The 20751-nt window shown below is 39.4% G+C and overlaps 1 protein-coding gene and 1 pseudogene across 1 annotated transcript in view; one reads left to right on the forward strand and one right to left on the reverse strand.

The window, feature by feature from the left end:
• The window catches only part of Fsip1 (fibrous sheath interacting protein 1), a 211742-nt gene that overhangs the window by 21182 nt on the left and 169809 nt on the right, over positions 1 to 20751 (forward strand). Inside the window, exons 3-6 of the mRNA XM_029559762.1 lie at positions 1820 to 1921; positions 5505 to 5629; positions 10408 to 10518; positions 18964 to 19122. Coding sequence (XP_029415622.1) covers positions 1820 to 1921; positions 5505 to 5629; positions 10408 to 10518; positions 18964 to 19122 — 497 coding nt within the window. The remainder of the gene's footprint in view (positions 1 to 1819; positions 1922 to 5504; positions 5630 to 10407; positions 10519 to 18963; positions 19123 to 20751) is intronic.
• On the reverse strand, positions 13395 to 16924 carry LOC103727458 (annotated as a pseudogene).

Consider the following 20751-nt stretch of genomic DNA (forward strand, 5'->3'; position numbering starts at 1 on the left):
ACATTTTTCTTTGTATAGAATTTTAAAATTTAATTTATGTGTGTGTGCATATGTGTGCATATACATGAGTGTGCAGATGTGGATGCACATCTGTACGTGTGTATGTGGAGGACAGAGGTTGATCTTGGCAAGCCTTGTTTTTTTTTTTTTTTTTTTTTTTTGAGACGTCTTATTTTGTAGCCCTGGCTGGCCTATACCTCACAGACATCTGCCTGTCTCTGCGTTCTGAGTGCTGGGGTCAAAGGTGTGCGACCATGCCCAGCTAACTTTGTCTTCTTTCCTTTTCTTTCCTGTCTTTCTTTTTTTGAGACAGGGTCTCTGACTGGTACCTGGGGGGTCACTGATTCAGCTAGGCTGATTGGCCAGTGAGCCCCATTGATCTTCCTGTCTCTGCCTCTCTTCTGCTGGGATAACGTGTCTGCAACAGCACACCTGACTTCTTATGTAGGTGCTGGGGATTGAACTCAGGTCTCATGCTTGCATGGCAGATACTTTACTGACTGAGCTATTTTCCCCCAGTTTTTTAATACCAAAGAAGATAATGTATTAGTTATTTCAGAGATATTATGTGAGCCACGTTTGTTTTCAGAGATTGGTGGTGGATTTGGTAATATTACCATGCTTTTTGAAGCAAAAAGATATCTGTGGCACAATCTGGCAGATTCAGTGTGCCATGTTGACACAGAGAAAAAAATTAATACAAATATATTTAAATTAGCTAATATGAGAACATAAAATAAATTACAGTTAAAAAATGTTGTGCAATGCAGTTCCTAGTTTCTTCATGGAGGTTATCTCTAGAAGAAATCACAGGAGAAGAACACTAACTGCCAAGGGGCTCCCAGATATAGTCTGTCTCTCTTTGATTTTTTTTTTCACTTTTATTTTTATTTATTTAATTTTTGAGACATGGTCTCCCTGTAGTTCCAACTGGCCTGGAACTTGCTATGTAGATAAGGCTGGTTTAGATCACACTGTCTGCTTCTGTGTCCCATGTCCCATGTGTTAGAACTGAAGTCATGTACCACCATACCTGGCACTTTTAAATGAAAAAAAAATGTTGTTATTGTGTGTGTGTGTGTGTGTGTGTGTGTGTGTGTGTGTGTGTGTTTACAAGTGTGGAGGTCAGAGGACAACTCTGTGGAGCTGATTCTCTACTTCTGCTTTTATCTGGAATGGAACTCAGGTTTCCAGTCTTGCTCAGCAAGTGCTTTTGCCCACGGAGTCATCCTGTGGGCTCTTTTTGTTTTTCTAGATAGAGTTTTATGTAGCCAAAACTGACCATGAACTTGATACGTGGTGGATGATGACCCAGAACTCCTGATCTTCCTACCCCTACCTCCCTAGTGCTGGAGTTAAAGGTGTTAGCCACCATACCTAGCTCAAACACATTTTTTTTTAATGGCTGACTATATATTTGAAATCTTTAACTTAGGGATCTGAATTAGAGAGGAAAAGAATTATTTATGTTATGGAGTGTGCGTGTTCCCTTTATAAGCACTGGGATCTGTATACATTAGTTCTGGAGACTTGTGATATTTTAGTGTACTTTCATACAGTCTTGTTTGTACTTAGTTCTAGGGAAGTGCTGTTTGACCATTTTCTGTAATGTGTTTCAGTGGCTTCACATACATGAGAGTGTGAAGGTGATTTCCATTTCATTTCTACTTGGAAGTGACACTGACTTTTTTTTTTTTAACAGCTCAGGTGTATGGAGGAGATTGAGGAATAGTAGAGAGACTATTAGATCTTATCTCTTTTAAACAACTGTATAGATAATTATTTTTGTGGGAATTGAACGATTTCTTTTTAATGTCAGTAGAGCCTTCTTATTATGAGGATGAAGACACCTTTTTCTCGATGTTTCATACTCAAGTTCCTCCAAAAGATTATGAAAGTCAGATGCTGAAAGTTGAGAAAGGTATGTTTCATTTTGTATCCTTGTGTATATTGTCACAAGGGAATGCTAGCTGTACATGAATAAAATGATGTGGTATCATTTAATGCCAAGGTAAGAAGCAGCTAGGGTGCAAGGTGACACATAAGGGCTGAGGATGTACCCAGTGGTAGAGCACTTGCCTAGCACATACATGTAAGGCCCTTGGTTAGATCCTAGCACAACAAACAAACAAACAAACAGATGACACACAGTCTATCTGAGTTGATCCACGTTGAAGCTACTTGTTGCAAGTTCATGATTACATTCTACTACTGGAAGTTTGCAAGTTCCCACAATAAAGAACTTTTTAAAAGCAGACTGCAAGTAACAAGCTGGTTCAAGAGGGTGGGGAGAAAAAGAAAGGCTCTTGGTGGTAGACGGCTTTATTTGGTTCAAAGAAGATGCATTATGGTAAGTCTTTGAAAGGAGGACTCAGTTCCAGAATCCTGGAGAAGACACTAGCCCAGGGAGAGGTTTGGTGTCTGTCCAGGTCTACAGCAGGCTATCCCTGATCTAACAGCAGGGCTGGAATTGCTGTAGGCACAGGGCAGCTCCTGTAACATCACAGCCAGACCAGGGAAGAAAGAAGGTGTTTTTAGTGATACAATTACAGTCTTTCCTACCTACAATTTATTTGAAGTATGTTTTAAAGAAACTCTATTATAAATGTGAAAATGGCTGCATGTGAGTTACTTTAATGTATTATATCTGAAACTTAGTTTAACCTGAATATTCAATTAAGAAGACTGTGTAATGTAAATTCTAAGGAAGAAATGATATATTTATATCAAAAGTGGCAAGTCACCAAAACAACAGCAGCAAAATATTGGTAGCTTATTTATAAACTATCTAGCATCTATCTATCTTTTTTTATTTATTTTATTTTTTGAGACAGGATCTCCCTGTAGCCACAACTGACCTGGAACTCACTGTAAAGACCAGGCTGACCTCAAACTCACAGATATCCATCTGCCTCTGCTTCCCAAGTGCTAGGATTAAAGGCATGTACCACCATACCCGGCTAAAAGTATATGTTTTATTAATAAAGCTCCAAGTGTAACGTATAGGCTTATTTGCCTAGAAAAGTTTTAACATTTTTTGTTTGAAAAGGTTTTTAAATCCAGAGATCTTACTCTTTTACTTATTTTTTCTAAATAATTTCATCAAATTTTTTTTTTCAAAATTTATTCTTTAATTGTTGACTATTGAATCTTTGATAAATGGCTATAAGCATACTACATGTTCAATTCTTGGTTCTTTTTGATGAACTTAGTTCTTCCTTGTAAAATGAAGATAGTTTTTACTGACTGGTGATTTTTCCTTTTTGAACTTTAATATGTTGATTTATCATACCTTTTAAAGTTAAGATTGTACAGTAATGGGGATCAGACCTAGGGCTTGCATGTACTAGGCAAGCATTCTACCCCTGAGCCACATCCCCAAACACTTGGCACTACTTGTGGGATGAGCCCCATTTGTCACTTAAGGAAACCTTTGTGTGCATGTTTTTAGAATTTTCATGAAGTATTCCTTAAAAAAACAGAGTGAAGACATAAAATTGATGCATCTTAGCTCTGGAAATTGTTATTGAGTATGTCAATGTTGTTGTGCTTCTTCTAATTATGTAGTTATTAAATAAAAATTTAAAAAACGGAAATGTCAAAAAACCCCAGAAATGTAAAAAAAAATGTAGGAAACAGCATATTTTAAAATGAAATGGAGATCTTCTTTAATGGGTAAAAACTCATTCAATATTATGTCTTACAGGGTTTATACTGAGTTCAATATTGTATAACTGCATTAATTGTGAACCAAAACTGAATATGTTAAAGCTGTAATGAAATGCTTCTTCTAATCATGTGGTTATTAAAAAAAATTAAATTAAAAAAACAGTGAAGACAAGACCATTAACAATGGGAATAAGAGTCCACCAGTATTTTTCTTACCCCTGTTTCTAATTTTTATTAACTCTTTGAGGATTTTGTACATGCGTACAGTGCATTTTGATCATAGCCACTCTTCTCTTCTCCCCTCTTTCCAGACCCAGCCCTATCCACTTCCTAACTTCATGCCCTTTTTTAAAAAAAAAAAATCTTTCTTGGGGGGGTGAGATTTTTATTTTTTTTTCCTTTAAAAGTTTTTTTTTTAATGTATTTATTTTTATTTTGTGTGTATGAGTGTTTTGCCTGCATGTGAGTGCACCTGTGCATGCAGTGCCCACAGAGGTCAGAAGAGGGCATCCAATTCCCTAGAATTGGAGTTATGGATGATTGTTAGCCACCATGTGGGTGCTGGAAACCCAACCTGGGTCCTCTGCAAGAGCAGCCAGTGCTCTTATACACTGAGCCATCTCTGTAGCCCTGATGTCCCTTCTTTTTTAACCCAGGAATCCAGTTTGTACTGCCCATTCACTTATGGGTGTGGGGCGATCCACTGGAGCATGATCAACCTACCAGGGCCACACCCATGAAGAAAATTAACTCTCCATCAGTGGTCAAGAGCTCCTCAGCTGGGGCGGGGGCTCACTCAGCTGGGGCGGGGGCTTGTGAGCCCCTTCTCCATGCTCTTGCCCTGTTTGGTGGACTTGTGGTGTGTGCATCTCAGAGGTTTATGGAGGAAGCTCCTTATCAAAGATTGGGGAAAAACTGACCATCCAGGATGGGCTGTAGGGGTTTGTGCAAATAGCTTGTGGAACATGTGGGACACTCATCCCTGGACTTTGCTTAAAAGGAACAGGCTTGCTAGTTGTGGTGGCCCACACCTTTAATCCCAGCACTGGGGAGACAGAGACAAGTGGATCTCTCTGAGATGAAGGCCAGCCTGGTCTACATAGGGAGTTCTGGGCCAGCTTGCACTAAAGGGAAACTCTGTCTCAACAAAACAAAGCAAAATAAAACAAAAAACAAAATAAACCCTCCTCCCAAACAAAAATAGAGACAAGCTTGAGAGAAAAATTCTTTATTCAGAAAGAATGAAATGACAGCAAACTATTAGAATAGTAGGAAATGGCTCTAGTTTTGTTTCATATAAAGACACAGTAAAAATATATATTTTTAAATTTCATAGCATTATAGATTTAGTTTTCATGTTATGAATTGCAGCTCTGTTCCTCTTTTCTATTGCCCCCAAGATGTAATAGTTGATATCTGATAATAACACAAGAGGTTTAATGAGAATGGCTTTGGAATTTGTAGTAACCCATTTATCATTTTAATAAGAAAAATCTCCAGGACTGGAGAGATGGCTCAGCAGTTAAAAGTGCTTGCTGCCTTTCAGAGGACCGAGTTTGGTTCCCAACATTCATGTTTAGCATCTTAACAACTGCCTATAACTCCAACTCCAGGTAATTTTTTTGTCTTCTTCTGGCCTTCAAGGACACTCACACCTATACACATAAATAAAATAAAAGAAAAACATTTCCATTTATATTAGGTTTCTAGATCTAGAATTTCAAACTTATTCCTTATGTGTGTTTTCTTATATATTTTAATGTGTGATTAAAGTGAATATTTAGTATAATCCACAACTGTATGTATGAAATAATTTTGAATTTTTTTCATATTAGATTTAATCTATGATGTGGAAAAAAACGAGTCATTGATCAAAACAGAAAAGAAGCCTTTTTCAAATACAGAAAAGATTGAGCTTAGGAGTAAACAGAACCAGGATTTTATTAAGCGAAACATTGAGGTATGTGTGTCATAACTGAAGAGAGTAAATGAGATAATAAATGAGGCAGAAATGGCAATAATGTGTTCAGAGGTTTTAAAATTTATTTATTTGCTTGTGTGTGTGTATATGTGTAGCCTATGTGTACATACCCATGCAGAGGCCAGAAGAGGATCCTGGATGGCTTCCTCTATCACTCTCCTCTTCCTTTGAGACAGGGTCTCTCACTGGACCTGGAGTGAAGCTGGTGACCAGCAAGCCCCTACAATCCTTCCATCTCTACCCACAACGATACTGGGGTTACAGGTGTGCAGTGGCCACAAACAGCTTTTTATGTGGGTTCTGGGGATTTGAACTCAGGTCTTCATGCTTGCTCAGCTAATGCTCTTAGCAACTGAGACATCTCAGCCTCATCTCAGGGTCTTCACATATTTTTTTTTTTTTTACCAAGATGTCTGTGAGCATACTTGATTCAGTTTATATAACTCAAAGTTTTCTGAACTAACACTTCTCTTCACTTCTTTCTGTTCAGTTATATCAGATCCCCCATATCTTGTCCTGTCCTCTTCTGTCTCTTTCAGAACTGCTAACTGCAACTCTCATCGCTCAGAAATAATCTAGTCTCTGAAATTTGGAAGACATAGCTTTGGACTATATTTCTCTTCTAGATTTAAAAATTTTTTAAATATATATATATATATATACATTATTTTTAGAAGAAGGATTTCATCGCAGCTTTAACATACTCAGTAACAGTTTCCAGAGCAAAGATACATCTCTTTCAAAAGTGGGCTATAAAATTTTTAGATTCACTGTTGAATTAATGCAGTTATACAATATTGAACTTAGTATAAACCCTGTGAGACATAAAATTGAATGAGTATTTAACCTTTAAAAAAGATCTCCATTTCAGTTTAAAATATACTGTTTCTTACAGAAAGACTAATTGTTTTTCCTAATAACACTGAGATGTTGGCACATGCGTCTCTAATCTGTATGTATCTGATTATTACTAGTCATAGTCGGTTGCACTTGGATCCTTGGCATCTGTGCATGGCTATAAAGTCATTGGGTAGATTTCAATGGTAATGTTTATCACCTCTACTAATTAACAGAACATAAATTTTTATGCTTCCTCCTCAAATATAGCTCATTTTAAAAAAATTCTTGTTTTTTTTTGTGTGTATATCACACAGAACATCCCAAACCGTCTTGTTCATCTATATACCCACTTCCCAGATGGCACCCTCCCATAGCCTCCCCCCTCTCGCCCCACCACTAGAGCTCTTATACTCTGTCATCCTTGCTACTGTCCACTGTGTTGTTGGCACCCCCAGCCGTTCCCCACTACTTGTCCATCCAGTGAATCTAGTCAGCCTATCTAGAGGTCTTTGTTTTAGGAGGGTCAGCTGTTCCTCATCTAGCAGCAATCAAATTAGTTGTCAATATTCCTTTAGATAAGATTGGGGTCTGCTATTCATTTTCCCAGTTCTATGCTGGGTTACTATCTGGGAGTCCCTTGGGCCAACCTGGCCAACAACTCAAAAGAAGGTATCACCCATCTGGCATTGTTGCTTGTTATGTAGCCTTTAGGTATACATATGGACTCTTAAGAAATTATATTGGCCCCTTTAAACTTTGTTAAGGCCATACAGTTGGCCCAGATAAACCAATTTATTTTTACTCTTAAGGTCATTTAAGGATCTGTTCCTCAGGGGTCACATGGGCTTGGAAGGAACCTCTGGCTCCTTTCTTTTACCAATTCCACCTATGTGAAGATAAGTCAAAGGTCCTGCTCTACCATGGCTGGCTTCACTTGGAAGCATGGAGGAAATGTTCCTTTGTGTTGACCTTCCTCTCTGTAGACTGGACACTGGTTCAAGTCCATCTTGTGGGGTCTCCTTGGCCTCCTTGATCAAGAGGACAGGTGACCCACCACAATTACAGAACATTTGGGGAGGTGCTCATAGTCCCCTGGAACTAGTTGACCTAGGAGGGCAAGGAGCAAAAACTGTCCTTTATGTCCCTCTGACCAAATTATTATAGGCCATAAAGTATGTCTGTTAAACATCCAAGAAGATTAGTTCTATCAGTCTGGTACTTTCAATTACTGTGTGGCATGTAGATACATCTTGGGCAAAGACCAGTTGTTCTCAGATAAACCTTACCTAGACATATATTTATAAGGGATCTGATATGTATAATTTGTCAGTAGGTTGTTGGAGTAATATGGTTTCCTCTGGTTTTTAAAACTAGCTAGGCATTATCTCTTGTATTATCTAAACCCACCATCATGGTTTCCCCAATTAAGGTGCCCCATTTTTTCCACCACTTTCTCCCTCAATAATACCCTTCTCCTATGTCCTACCTCTCTTGAGCTCCATCTTTCCCTTTATCCCCTAGGTTTCTTGTATACACCCCCAACCCAATTTTTATCCATATCTCCCTTATTAAGGCCTGTTTCCTACTATTTTTCTCTTTCTGATTCTTTCTTTTCCTTTACCTCCCTGGTTACTTTCCATTATCCTGGTTCCTGTAGTTATGTCTGGATACATACTCACTTATCAGAATTTGGTTCTAGGATTCACATATGAGGGAGAACATGCGTTGATTTTTTTTCTGAGTCCGTGTTACTTCACTTAGTATAACCGTTTCTAGTTCCATCATTTACTTGCAGATTTCATGATTTCATTCTCTTCTAGATTTTAACTTTCATATTAGTAAATTGTGTCTATCATCTATCTATTTATCATCTATCTATCATCTATCTATCTATCTATCATCTATCTATTATCTATCTATCATCTATATCTATCATCTTTCTCCATCTATCATCTATCTATCTATCTATTTATCTATCTATTTATCTATCATCTATCATCTATCTATCATCTATTTTTGTGATGAGTCTAATTATGTAGTTACTGCATTTAGAACTTGGAGTGGAAAATGCTCCTGGCAGAGCAGCAAGGCCAGATTGGAGAAGTCTGAAACCATTGTGTCCTAGCTGACTCCATTTTGTGCTTCATTCACCCCCCTCCCAACTCCTTTAACCACATCCTGCTGGGCAGAGCATTTCATTCTCATCCAGTTATACCTGCAGTTCAGGAAGTCTTTTGTTTCTGTGGTACTGAGAAACTTGTTTTGTCTAGCTGAAACTTTTATTAGATGTCCTGTCCCTGATATGATGTAATTGTGGTTTTGGGCTTTATAAGCCCAATGTTGTCCCCAGTGGGGTTGAGAGTGCTTTCAGGCATGAACCTGCTCTTGACCACCAGCAATAAAGGACTTTTAATTTGACCATCACTGTGTGGTGTTTCTCTGTGACTTGCATTGTAGTTTTCTCCATCTGATCCCCTGGCCCTTGGACACTAACCGTGATTAGCTTCCTGTTTCATACTTGGTCTCACAGGTCCTGCAGTCTGATATGGTTTGTCTGTAAGGCAGACACAGGCCAATCAAGGGCACAGGGGTTCCTATATTAGATCAGCCTGCTAATTAATTAATTTACAAGAAACACATGTGAGGTAGGCAGAAGAGTCACAGTAACATGACCATTTGGGCAACTAGTCACTAGAAAACCACATTGGTGAACACAAAGCATCAGCAAGAGATGAGGTGTTTCCTAAGCTCAGGACAGCTGCTTTCCTTTTCCAGGCAGACTGGGTTCCTGAGTCAGCCGCCACTGCCAACTGGCCTCTGCCGTTCTCAGTTCTGCATGCTCCACATGTGTGTGTGTGTGATCTTCTGCAGGAAACTGTCCAACTTCATCTGCCTCTGCCTCTTGATTTATTGTCTAGTTTTCCAAGAGAAATAGAGTTTTCTCTTTTTCTGAGTTCTTGCTGATACAGACAACAGCTTCAAAGTGGATACTCCTTCCCACCTTGTAATAATAGTAATTTAATCTTTATTTAAATGATTTACATGATGTTCTACAGACTTACTTATTTACTTACTTTTGAGGCAAGATCTCAGTAGCTCAGGCTGGCCTCAAACTTGCTGTGCAGCTGAGGTTGACCTTGAACTTTCATCTTGCACTTCTGATCCTCTTATCTCTATCTTCCAAGTGTTGGGATTATAGGTGTGCACTACCATGCCCAGTTTCACGAGGTGCTGGAAAGTGAACTGAAGGCTTCATGAATGCTTGGCAAGCACTACCAACTGAGTTACATCCCCAGCCCCAATATTCTAGAAATTTAAAAGCACTCTCATTAAATGGATATATGCTCCCTGAAAGTAGCAAGAAGAGTCCTTCTGAATGTCTTGGCAGATGTTTTTCCACATCTGTACCTGCATCTGTGTATCTACAGCATCTGTATCTATATATCTGGAAAGAGAAGTTCAAAAACTGTTTATGTTTTGTTATTTTTTTAATATAAAATTGTGTTTTAAAGTGGTTAGGAGGAGTGCCTGCTTTGGGCCAGTGATGTGACTCCATGGGTAAAGGGTGCTTGCTACCAAGCCTGATAACCCACTCATATGGTAGAAGGAGAGAATGACTCCCACAAATTGTCCTATGACCTCCATACATGTGCCAGGAAAACACACACACACACACACACACACACACACACAAAAAAAAAAAAAAAAAAAAAAAATGTAAAAGGTGAAAGAGGGCCTGCTTATGGTAGAAATATCTTTGTTTGGAGACTGGTCATATATAAAAGACTTGTCATAAAATAAAATTCCCTAGTAAATTAAAATGCCTAGTATTTTATAGACTCCTTAGTTCTCATTTTTATTTTACTGACCTCAGAATTGCTTTGACTGTTTACTTTTTTCACTCATTTGTCCTGTAGTTGGCCAAGAATTCAAGAAGTCCGGTGATTATGATTGACAGAGAGAAGAAGAGGCTGGAAGAGCTTCTGAAAGGCTTAGATGATGTAGACTCAGTGCTGTGCAGTTCTGAGGTACGTAAACTCCCAGAGTCAATGACTTTTCATTGCTTCATTTTGTCATCTGATCATAGGTTGTTAACCTCTTAGCACAAATTTACAGCTTTTCCATTTATAAGATATTCTCTACATTAAAAATTCTATTTCATGCATTTATTTTTTAATGTTTTCAAATTATTGATGTATTCAAATTCATTATTAACTCTGAGAGATTATTTTAAGCCATTATAAGAGAGACCATTTATTGGTTATTACAATGATAACCTCTGCCTGTGGTGTGTTAGGCTGAGTTACTGATACCATAATAACGTGTTTCTTAGTGTCCTCTTCCTATCATCATCCTGTTCATGGTATTTCAGTGTAGTCTTCAGTAATCCTGCAGAACACTGTTCTGTGCCTGCCCAGTTATCTTCACCACCCAATTCCCTGGAAAGCCTGGGGAGAGACTCTACTACAGGTACAAATGCAGGTGTTTTAGAATCTGGGAATGTTCCATAGGACTGCAGTGGGTCAGTGTTCACGTTTACATGTTAATTGGGTAGGCGTGTTCCTTGCTTCTACAAAGAAGTAACATTCCTGTGTTTCTTGAAGGACTTGGTGCTGTTGCCTGGCTTTTATTGTCCTATGCTAAATAAGGATAAGATAGAGGGGGTACTGCTGGACCCTGCCCATATCCCCTTTATTTTTCACCTGTTTGTATGTCCACCCCCTCCCCCAGCTCTGAGGTGAGGGGATGCTTGTCATCTTTCTTGCAATCTTGCCTGGAGCCAAATGGGAGCCAATGGCATAAAAGTGGAGAGCATAGTTTTGTTTTGTTACAGATTTCAGGACCACCGGGAAAGACTACCCAGACTCAAAAAAGTTCCAAATTGGTCAAATTAAGCTTTTACAATTTCATTAGAATTTTAAAGAAACAGAAATCCTCAGAGCAGGCAAGCTGGTAATCTTGGCAGCTGCCTTGAGGAGGTGAATGGCAGAAAGAAAGCAAACAAGCCATGAAACCATAGAGGTTTAGAGCTTGCTTGGGAAGTCAGACAGGTGACTGACTGGCAGCTAGGAGAAGGAAGCTTTAGAGAAAGTAAATGTTTGGGGCAGCCCAATGCTTTAAAGAAAGCATGTTTAGTAAGAAAGGAGAGCCATAAAGGAAAGGAGAAACTACACTTCCCTGAAGAACTCAGGGAACCGGGGACAACACTCAGAGACTATGTGGCTATAGCTAGTCCGGAAATTCTGCACTATTAGGTGGGATTCCAGGCAGGAAAAACTCACTATCTCATTAACTCACTAGGTATTCCACCCATCTCTTTAGCATGACCTACCTTCCTAGGGGTGGACCTAAGACTAGATGATTGACCAGTGAAACTTCAACAAGATGGAGGTGCTTGGAGTATTACAGTTTGAGGTTCAAAAGCAGTCCATGCAGTGATGGCTGTGGCCCTGGGGGAGGATGTACCCATCAAATGGAGCCAACACTCAGCTTCAGTTCCATGATTGCCCTGGCTGCTTGGATCCTCCAAATTTTCCAGGGAGGTAGAACCCAGATTTCCTTTTATGGAAATGTTACATGTTTTAAAATCCGATAATTCATTACATGAAAAAATTCTGTGTGGCAAGCAAAATATTCCCACCTGCAACTCCAAACAAAGAGAAAAATCTCAGAATATCACAGATTACAACCTCTAAACCTTTTCTGAGATAGTGAGGGCCCAGTGGGAGTGGGGTACAGGGATGGAGGAAAGGGGTGGGCTAGGCAGGCTGCTAAACATGAGGAGTCTCTGAGGTGCTTCAGCCTTGCTGCTCACAGTGACTGTCTTTACTAACAAAAGCTCAGATCACAGAATTAGAGGCCTGGGCTTTATTCTTGGTCTTGTTAGTTATTAGCTATAAAGCTGGGCAAGCTGCTTTCATTGCTTAGGTGTCAGACTGTGGCATGTTGGACCTTCCTTAAATGTTCTAGGGATGCTTGTTGTTATTAACATTGTTGTTAGCATTTATGTTTTGTCCCATTCATATTTTAAGCTGTATAATATCAGTTTTAGGTAGATCTTGTACAGATATTGTGTACCGTATAGCAGGATTTTTGTATGTCTTTATTTCTGTTGTTAGTTTCTTTTTAGTTATACTTTAATGAGCACATTTAACACACTTCTTCTTCTTCTTCTTCTCCTTCTCCTTCTCCTTCTCCTTCTCCTTCTTCTCCTTCTCCTTCTCCTTCTCCTTCTCCTTCTCCTTCTTCTTCTCTTCTCTTCTCTTCTCTTCATCTTCGTCTTCATGTTCATCTTGGTTGTCTGGGTGGCCTCCCGATCAGCCTGCCTCTGCCTCCTGAGTGCTGGGATTAAAGGTGTGTGCCACCACACTGGGCCTCAAATTATATATTTTAGTGATCATATTTGATTCATTTTCTTCACTTACCCTCTTTCCCTCATATGGTTTTGGAATTCAGTCTTACTTCTCATCTGACATTGTAGTTATCTCTCAAGCTTTTAACATGCATTAAGATAAATGTACATTTTCTTTTCAACTTCAAGAATTAATTTCTAAAATCTTACATCTTTTTAAAAAATGTTATTTATTATTTTTATTTTATGTGTATGAGTGTTATGCCTGCATGTAGGTAAGTGCACCTGTGTTGTGCAATGCCCAAGGAGGACAGAAGAGGCTGTCAGATCCCCTGGAACTGGAGTTATAGACAGTTCTTAGCTGCCATGTGGGTGCTGGGAATCAAACTGGGGTCTTCTGCAAGAACAGTGTTCTTAACTGCTGAGCTATCTCTCCAGCCCCCAAATCTCACATCTTAACAAGACTGGATTTTGGTAGATTTCATTTTCTTTTCCCCCATTTCCTCTCCTCCAAGATGTATTGAAATCATCTGAAATTTCAGTTTCAGAATGTTACCTTTCAGCTGGCCTACAGTGAAGGCCTGAGGGTGGTGTCTTCTCACCTTTATTGCCTTCCGGAGAGAAGGGTGGGATCTGGACATCAAAGTGGGGGACATCCGGTCTCTCAAAACGAAATGTGCCCCAGTGTGCCCACTGGAAGCTTGCAGGGAGACATGGCTGCTATACTGGAATGCAGGCTGCTCTTTGGATAACACTGGTTCCCTGCCCACCACCCCGGTCCTCGAACTGTCTCCAAGGTGCCTGAGAGACTGAATATCTGCCAGTGCCGCTCCTGGAGCTATACCACATCACCGTCTTAAGTTCTCCAAGCGTATACAGTAGCGCCACCAGTAGACATGGGAATTGTGGGCTTCCCTCATGCCCATATAGAAAGGGATGACTGTGACACGGATGTTCTCAGTTGTTTCTCTGTGGAAATCCGAAAGCTCTAGCCAGGGGTGGTTCTTCTCTTGCCAGGCCTGTAGTGTTTCCCGAGCAACAAAAGGAGGTGCTTTTGTCTGGTCACACAGAAGAAATCTTTCAAAGAGTTCATATTGGATGGGAACCTGATCCATGGAGGTACAGAGGAGGATGTCTTCATGGTTGACATAGTCAAGGCCTGGGATGGCATAGAGGATCCAGCTGTCATCATGGTTAGCCAAGAAGGTCACAGCTTCTGTCTGAGATCTCTGAGATATATGTGGACAGTCACAGGCATCAATCAGCACCTGATAGTAAGTGTGAGTTTTGCCTTTGACCTCCTTAGAGCCATGGCCAGCAGGGTTCTCTGCTTTTTCTGGAGCTGCAGAAGCCACATCCCTGTCATACAGTCTGGCCTGCCATGGAAACAGGACATCCCCTCGGTAGCCAAAAACACTATGAAGTGTTTTACCTTTGAAGACAGTCTGTTTCTTATATTTTTGGAATTTGTTTTGTAAAATTTTGTTTGTGTATATGTATGTGTGAACATGTTCTATATGTGTATGTCTGTGCATGTCCATGTGCATGTCCATGTGAAGGCCAGAGGGCAACATTGCACGTCTTCCTCTATTGCACTCCATCTTGTTTTTTGAGTTAGGGATGCTCAGTGAACCTGGAGCTGACCAATTTTTTGAAACTAGCTGGCCAAGGCAATCCAAGGATCCTCCTATTTTTGGCTTACAGGCAAGTACCACCAGTCCTGGCTTTTATGAGTGCTGGGGATCTAAATCAAGTCCTCATGCTTGCCTGGTAAGTACTTTACTAACTGGGCCATCTCCCCAGCCTGTCTTTTAGGGGCATTTTACAACAAACCAATTTTTTGTGCATCTGGACTCAACAAATCACTTATTTGCATAAATAGCTTTTCTTGTATTGTTTTTCTGGATTTTTTTTTTTTGGAAAAGTTTTCCTAAGAATTGATACTAATGTTGATAACTTCTTAGTGCTTGAACATTTACAAATTTCTTTATTTTACTTGTCTTGAATGACAGTGTGAGTGGCCACTGAAAAACCTTCTCTAGAAGCATGTAGGATTTTCTGTGTTGAGGAATTCACAAATTTTATCAGATTATTTTATAAGATAAATTTTGTTCTTGCTTGATGCCCTGTAGGTCCTTCTATCTGAAGATTACTACCTTTCTTCCATTCAGGAAGTTGTCTTCTGGTGTTTCTTCCCTTCCATCATCTCCTTTGTGTCCTTTAGGACACCATAAAATGGGCTGTCAGTTGAAAGTACTGGCTGTAAGCAACAGAAAATTTCACAACAGCAATTTAAATAAAGAAGGAGCTTATTTTGCTATGGTAACAAACCCAAGAATATTATGGTCTGAATCTAAAAACAGCCCTGGAAAGTCTTGTGTTTAGGGCTTGGTTTCCAGCTGGTGGAATTTTTAGAGGTGATTGGGTCATGAGGGAGCTAACCCCATCAGTGGAATCTCCCACTGATGAATTCATAGCTGAATGGGCTATTTTAAGTTGGAGCCTGCTCTGAGAAAATAGGTCATGAAGATTTTGCCTTTGAAGGGCATATTCTGTTCCTAGACCTTGGTGTCTGTTTCCAGGCTGCCATGAAGTGAGCAACTTTCCTTCCTTGCTGTTCAGCTACGGTGTTTCTGCCTTACCACAGGGCTAAAGGCAGTGGAACTAGCCAACCCTAGGCTGAAACCTCTGAACCCATGAGACAAAGTAGTCTTTTTCTTGTTTAAGTTGGTTTGTTTGGATATTTTATCACACTGATGAAAACTAACACAAGGTGTGACTTATTTTTTCTATATTCCCGTTCCACATTCTTATGGTTACTTTGTTGTTAATCTTTGAAGATCAATGGTGTATCTGTAAGCAATGTGCCATTTCTAGGAAGGGTAAAGAGCAAAGAGATACTTATTGGAGGCTTTGCCTTTTTGTTTGGGAAGGTCTGGTAACCCAGGACTTCTGTCTGCATCTCCTTGTCCAAGCTGGGCCATGCAGCCATATATACATTGACTTAAGGAGGGGAAGAGGAAGTCAGGTGTTTTATTTCACTTATTTTTTAAAGATTTATTTATTATTTATGTATTTATTTATTTATATATTTATTTATTTATTTGTTTATTTATTTATTTACACACATGTATGTGGAGGGGTACATGTGGAGGTTAGAAGAGGCTCCTGGAGTTGAAGTTACAGATGAGAGCCACTTGACTTGGATGCTGAGAACTGAACTTGGGTCCTTTGGAAGAGCAGTAAGTCCTTTTAACCACTGAGTCATCTCTCCAGCCCTGAGATAGTCTACTTTCTAGTTTTATAGCAGGTGTCAGCAGGGACCAAAGAAATTAAAAATGGGCTTAGAACACCTTCTGACTTTTTCCTCCAGGTCATATAGTATTTTTCTTATAATGTTCATCATTTTGTTGTCATTTTGCTCATGGGATCATTTTGTGGTTTTCCAAGGTGACTTTCTACAGTGTCTATTCTGTTGCTTTGCCATTTGGCCTTATTATGAGATAAAAAGATTATTATTGTTTTCACAACTATTTTCTGAGAGTTCTTTCTTTAAGTCCTCTTACTAACTGGTGTGGTGAATGGATATAAATTCAGGAACATACAGAAGTTGTCCAAAGCCAAATAGATGGTGCCACATTGGAGACTGAGAAGTGGAAGGTAGTGGCGGGGAGAGCTTAGGAAAACGTCCAGGAAGGGTCTGTTTACTGTATTCTCAAACCATACCCACTCTTGCTGTTGCTCATGTTCCATATGGGAATGGGAATGTCCTATATGTGTGGAGATGCTCTTTTAAGCCTCTGTTTCCGCATGTCCTTTCCTTTGTGGAGTGCCCCACAACCTCATCACTGACAAACACCTACCTAATGTAAAAGAGGATGATTAAGATGATCGTTTTGTTTCAATTCTGAGAACGCTCACTCACTGATTACTCTATTTAGTGGTGTGCTTAATTTTATGGATGTCATGTTCTTTTGAATGTCTTTGGACACATACTTGGAATTTTTAAGAAGTCCTTCTATTTGAAACTCATACTTGCAACCAATAGCAGCTTCCTCTAAGGTAGTTGCCTCCACTGCCATTCTTTGTAGCAAAGTGGGGTTCGCATTAGAACCCAGATCGCTCACATCTTATACTACTGAATGGATAAGTCTGGCTGGTGGCCACTGAGTTACCTGCTTGAGCTCTGACTGGAAAGGAAACTAGGAATAATGTCTGGTTTTCATCTTGGGAAGACAAGACTCCTTGCAAGGTAGAAAATGTGAATTTTATATGTATTAAGGGTGTCTAGAAGGTGCTAGACAGGTAGGACTACACAATACCTTCTTTTCAGTATATAAACTGTATTTCTGTAATTGCACAGGGCATAAACATTAATGTTTCTGTTGAGTTTAATTTACTAGGCTCCTTTAACTCTAGCATCATTAAAATAATGTCACTTAGGTAAGAATTTAAAATTAATTCCTATTTAGTCATTGATTCTGTAGTTTAACTTTTTGGCAATTATTTCTCACTTAAGTCATATAATAGTTATGCCAATTTCATTTAGGAAAAATTAACGAGAGTTTCTTATTCATGACTAATTTGGTAATACTATTTTTTCTCTAGTTTTAGATTTTAGGCTTTTTTTTTTTTTTTCTTATAACATGGCAGTAAACATCAGATCAGTTGCTGGGATGTAAGTGCTGCAGCTGAGCTTCACTTCACACCTTACAATTTTGCTTCCACAGACTGAGAAGTGCTTGAGTGCAGATCCTTGAGCCCGTTCAAGTTTAATCACTCTGCTTCACCTATGCACAGTTGGTATGCAGCATGACAGTTTTGAATGGATGCTTTGAATGGATTTTAAAAAACAATGTGAAACTTGCAGAATGAGAATGAGATGGGCATTTAGATTTATGAATCCAGGGCAAGCACTTTTCTGGATTCTACGCTACTTCTGCAGCACTGCTAAGGGAAGAACTAGAGATTACTTAAACTTAATGAAATTTATTTGAGCAAGAAAAAGTTTCCGAAACTGGGCAGCATACAGTGGTCAGAGAAGGCTTCCCAGAGGAAAATGGGTTTTAAAGAAACAATATGATGGGTTCTGTGCCTGAAGCTGGAGCTGGTGAGGACACCTGGAGGCCAAAAGACCAATTAAGAAGCAATGGCCAGACTAGCAAAGTGGCTCAGTGGTTAAGAGCACTGACTGCTCTTGTAAAGGACCCAGGTTCAGTTCCTAGCATCCACATGCCAATAACAACTGTTTGTAACTCCAGTTCCAGGGGATCTCATATCCTCTTCTGATCTGCATGGACACTTCACATATGTGGTACACATACACACATGCAGACAAAACACTCATACACATAAATACACATAGATAAAAATTAAAAAAGAAGGAATGGCTAGTAGTGTAGATGAGTAAAAGGATGTTTTGGAATGGAGAACATAAAATAGATTTCAGAGATAGTTAGGAAGTATGGTATGGAATGAGCTTCCATAACCAGAGAGGAGCAGGTGTATGCAGAAACAACCGGATTGGCTGCGATCAGTACATCTGCTTAGGTCAAGTTTTGCTAGTTTCAGTCTCTCATTGGCTAGATGTTCTGTTCCACTGCTGTGATTGGCTGAAACTTAGTTCCTTGGCTACAATGGTTTACTGCCTTGCTAGGTTATGGTTGGTTTATGCATGGAGCTGGGAGTAACACATTGTATGTGAAGGCTGCTTTGGCCAACTTTATTCAGGCATGGAGATGAGTTTAGATTAAATTTGTTTTGGGTCAACAAGATAAAGTTTGATAATACCATGTATATGATTGGTTAGACTTGATTTCTTCCTTCTCAACAAATCAATTTGTTTTCTAAAGTAGAAAAATTAGAATGTTAAGAGAACCAGCTTATATGTCTAAGAATTTTTTTTTAACTGGGAGAAACCCCACACAGAGTGCAAGAAAGTTCTTTGCACAGTCTTAGCAGACAATAAAACCGTAAACTTTGTTCTTTTACTTTCCCAGGGTTAATTCCATGGTGTTTTGTTTTGTTTCAGAAAGTTCTGGGCTCAGATGTAGAAGGCTAAGAGGCATGTTTTGGAACAAACTAGGGTGAGAATGACCTGGCCATCTTTGTTTCCTTTTAGGGTGATCAGTCTGCTTGGCTGGGCCCAGGGGAAGGATACACACTTGCGGTGACCCAGGTTGAGCAACTTGCTGAAATTGATAGAAAACTCCAAGAACTCTCTACACTCTTCCCAACAATCTTCAGCTCTTCTCTAGGACTGGAAAATCAGGAGGAAAAGGTATATTTAATTTAAGGGCATATAAGTTGTTCGGGGAAATTCATAGGAAAGCTGTTTCATATACTTTTACAGTCTGATCATTAACTCAAGAGGTATCTTCCTAGTTGCTTTATTATTAATTTTAGTTTCCATAGCAATGTGTATTTTCTTTTGTTTTTTTCTACTTTCTACCCATGTTTTCTTTTAGTTGACAGTTTAGCAGGATGGGGCCATTGAGGAAATTCTTATTTAATACTATTATATCTTTATGGTTTAAGATAGACCTTGATCATGAATAGAAGGAAGGAAGAGAAGAAAATGAGTAGTGTTGGTTAGTCCTTTGAAAACCTTACTGTTCTTTGTTTCTCTGGTACTAGATGTTAGCATAGCCAGCCACCTGTCCGTTATGCTGTCACATTCTTTCAACTCCTTTATTTTATAGCAAGAATGAAGCTTTACTATGCTAACTTCCCTCCTATGAATGTGAATGGCTCTTTCAAATATTCTTTCACAAGGTTGGTGGAGAGTACAGAATACAGAGAACAGTAGTGCTTTGGGAAAGCAAAATTCTTTCTGCTTCTCTACATTTCAGTGCTTCCTGCAGTATAGCTTGGGGTTGGGTGGTAGTGTGAAGAGAAAGTGTCTCTTTTTTGTGATTTTTGTTAGCCTTCTACCAACTTTGTGAAAGTTCACCAAGTCATGTAGCAATTTTCTTGATCTTTCAGAAGATTTAAATATCAGTAACCTTAGTGAGTCCAGCCTAGAAGCTCTTCACTGAAGGTTAGGGATGTGGATTTAGTCCAATTTGAGACAATCTCAGGCAAAGAAACAATCAAGATGGTCTGAAGAAAGAGTTTGGCGATTGGTAGCACCTTCCTGGAGCCATCCCAGCTCCTTATGAGAGGTTTCTAAGGGATGGGCATGGCCATCCCTGACCCCTTGAGACAGAAGTATTGTATTCCCAACATTAATTTTTGGGCTGGGATTATAGTTCATGGAAAAGGGTGAACTGGAATCTTCTCATTCCATACAAAAACACTCTAGGACTTTGACAAAAGTTGCTATAATATATTGTATTACTGAGTTCTGTTTCTCAGAAAAGGATACTCACAATGGAGTGATAAGATTGTCTAGAGAACTGGGCATGGTGCTGGTGTATGCCTTTATTACTAGCACTTGGGAGTCAGAGGCAGGAGGATCTTTGTGAGATTGAGGCCAGCCTGGTCTACATGGTAAGTCCAGGCCTGCTGGGTCTACAGGGAGACCTTGTCTAAAACAAAACACAACAAAATATTGTTCAGAAGGGCTGGAGAGATGGCTCAGTGGTTAAGAGCACTAACTGCTTTTGCGGAGGATCCAGGTTTGATTCCCAGCACCCACATGGCAGCTATGAACCATCCTTAACTCCAGTTCCAGGGGAATCCAAAGCCCTCTTCTGACCTCTGTGGCATTGCATGGCATGCATGCACTCACATACATGCAGGCAATACACTCATACACAAAATAAAAATAATAAATAAAATATTTTTAAAAATATTGTTCAGAGATACTCTGTTCTTTTCATGTTTCAGGATAGCTAAGATCTCAAGCTTAATAACATTCTTAAAGACAGAAAGTATCTTTTCCATGGCTGTCCAGTGTTATTTTTTT

This window comes from Nannospalax galili, unplaced genomic scaffold (assembly GCF_000622305.1).
Source record: "Nannospalax galili isolate Female #2095 unplaced genomic scaffold, S.galili_v1.0 scaffold629, whole genome shotgun sequence".
NCBI lineage: Eukaryota > Metazoa > Chordata > Mammalia > Rodentia > Spalacidae > Nannospalax > Nannospalax galili.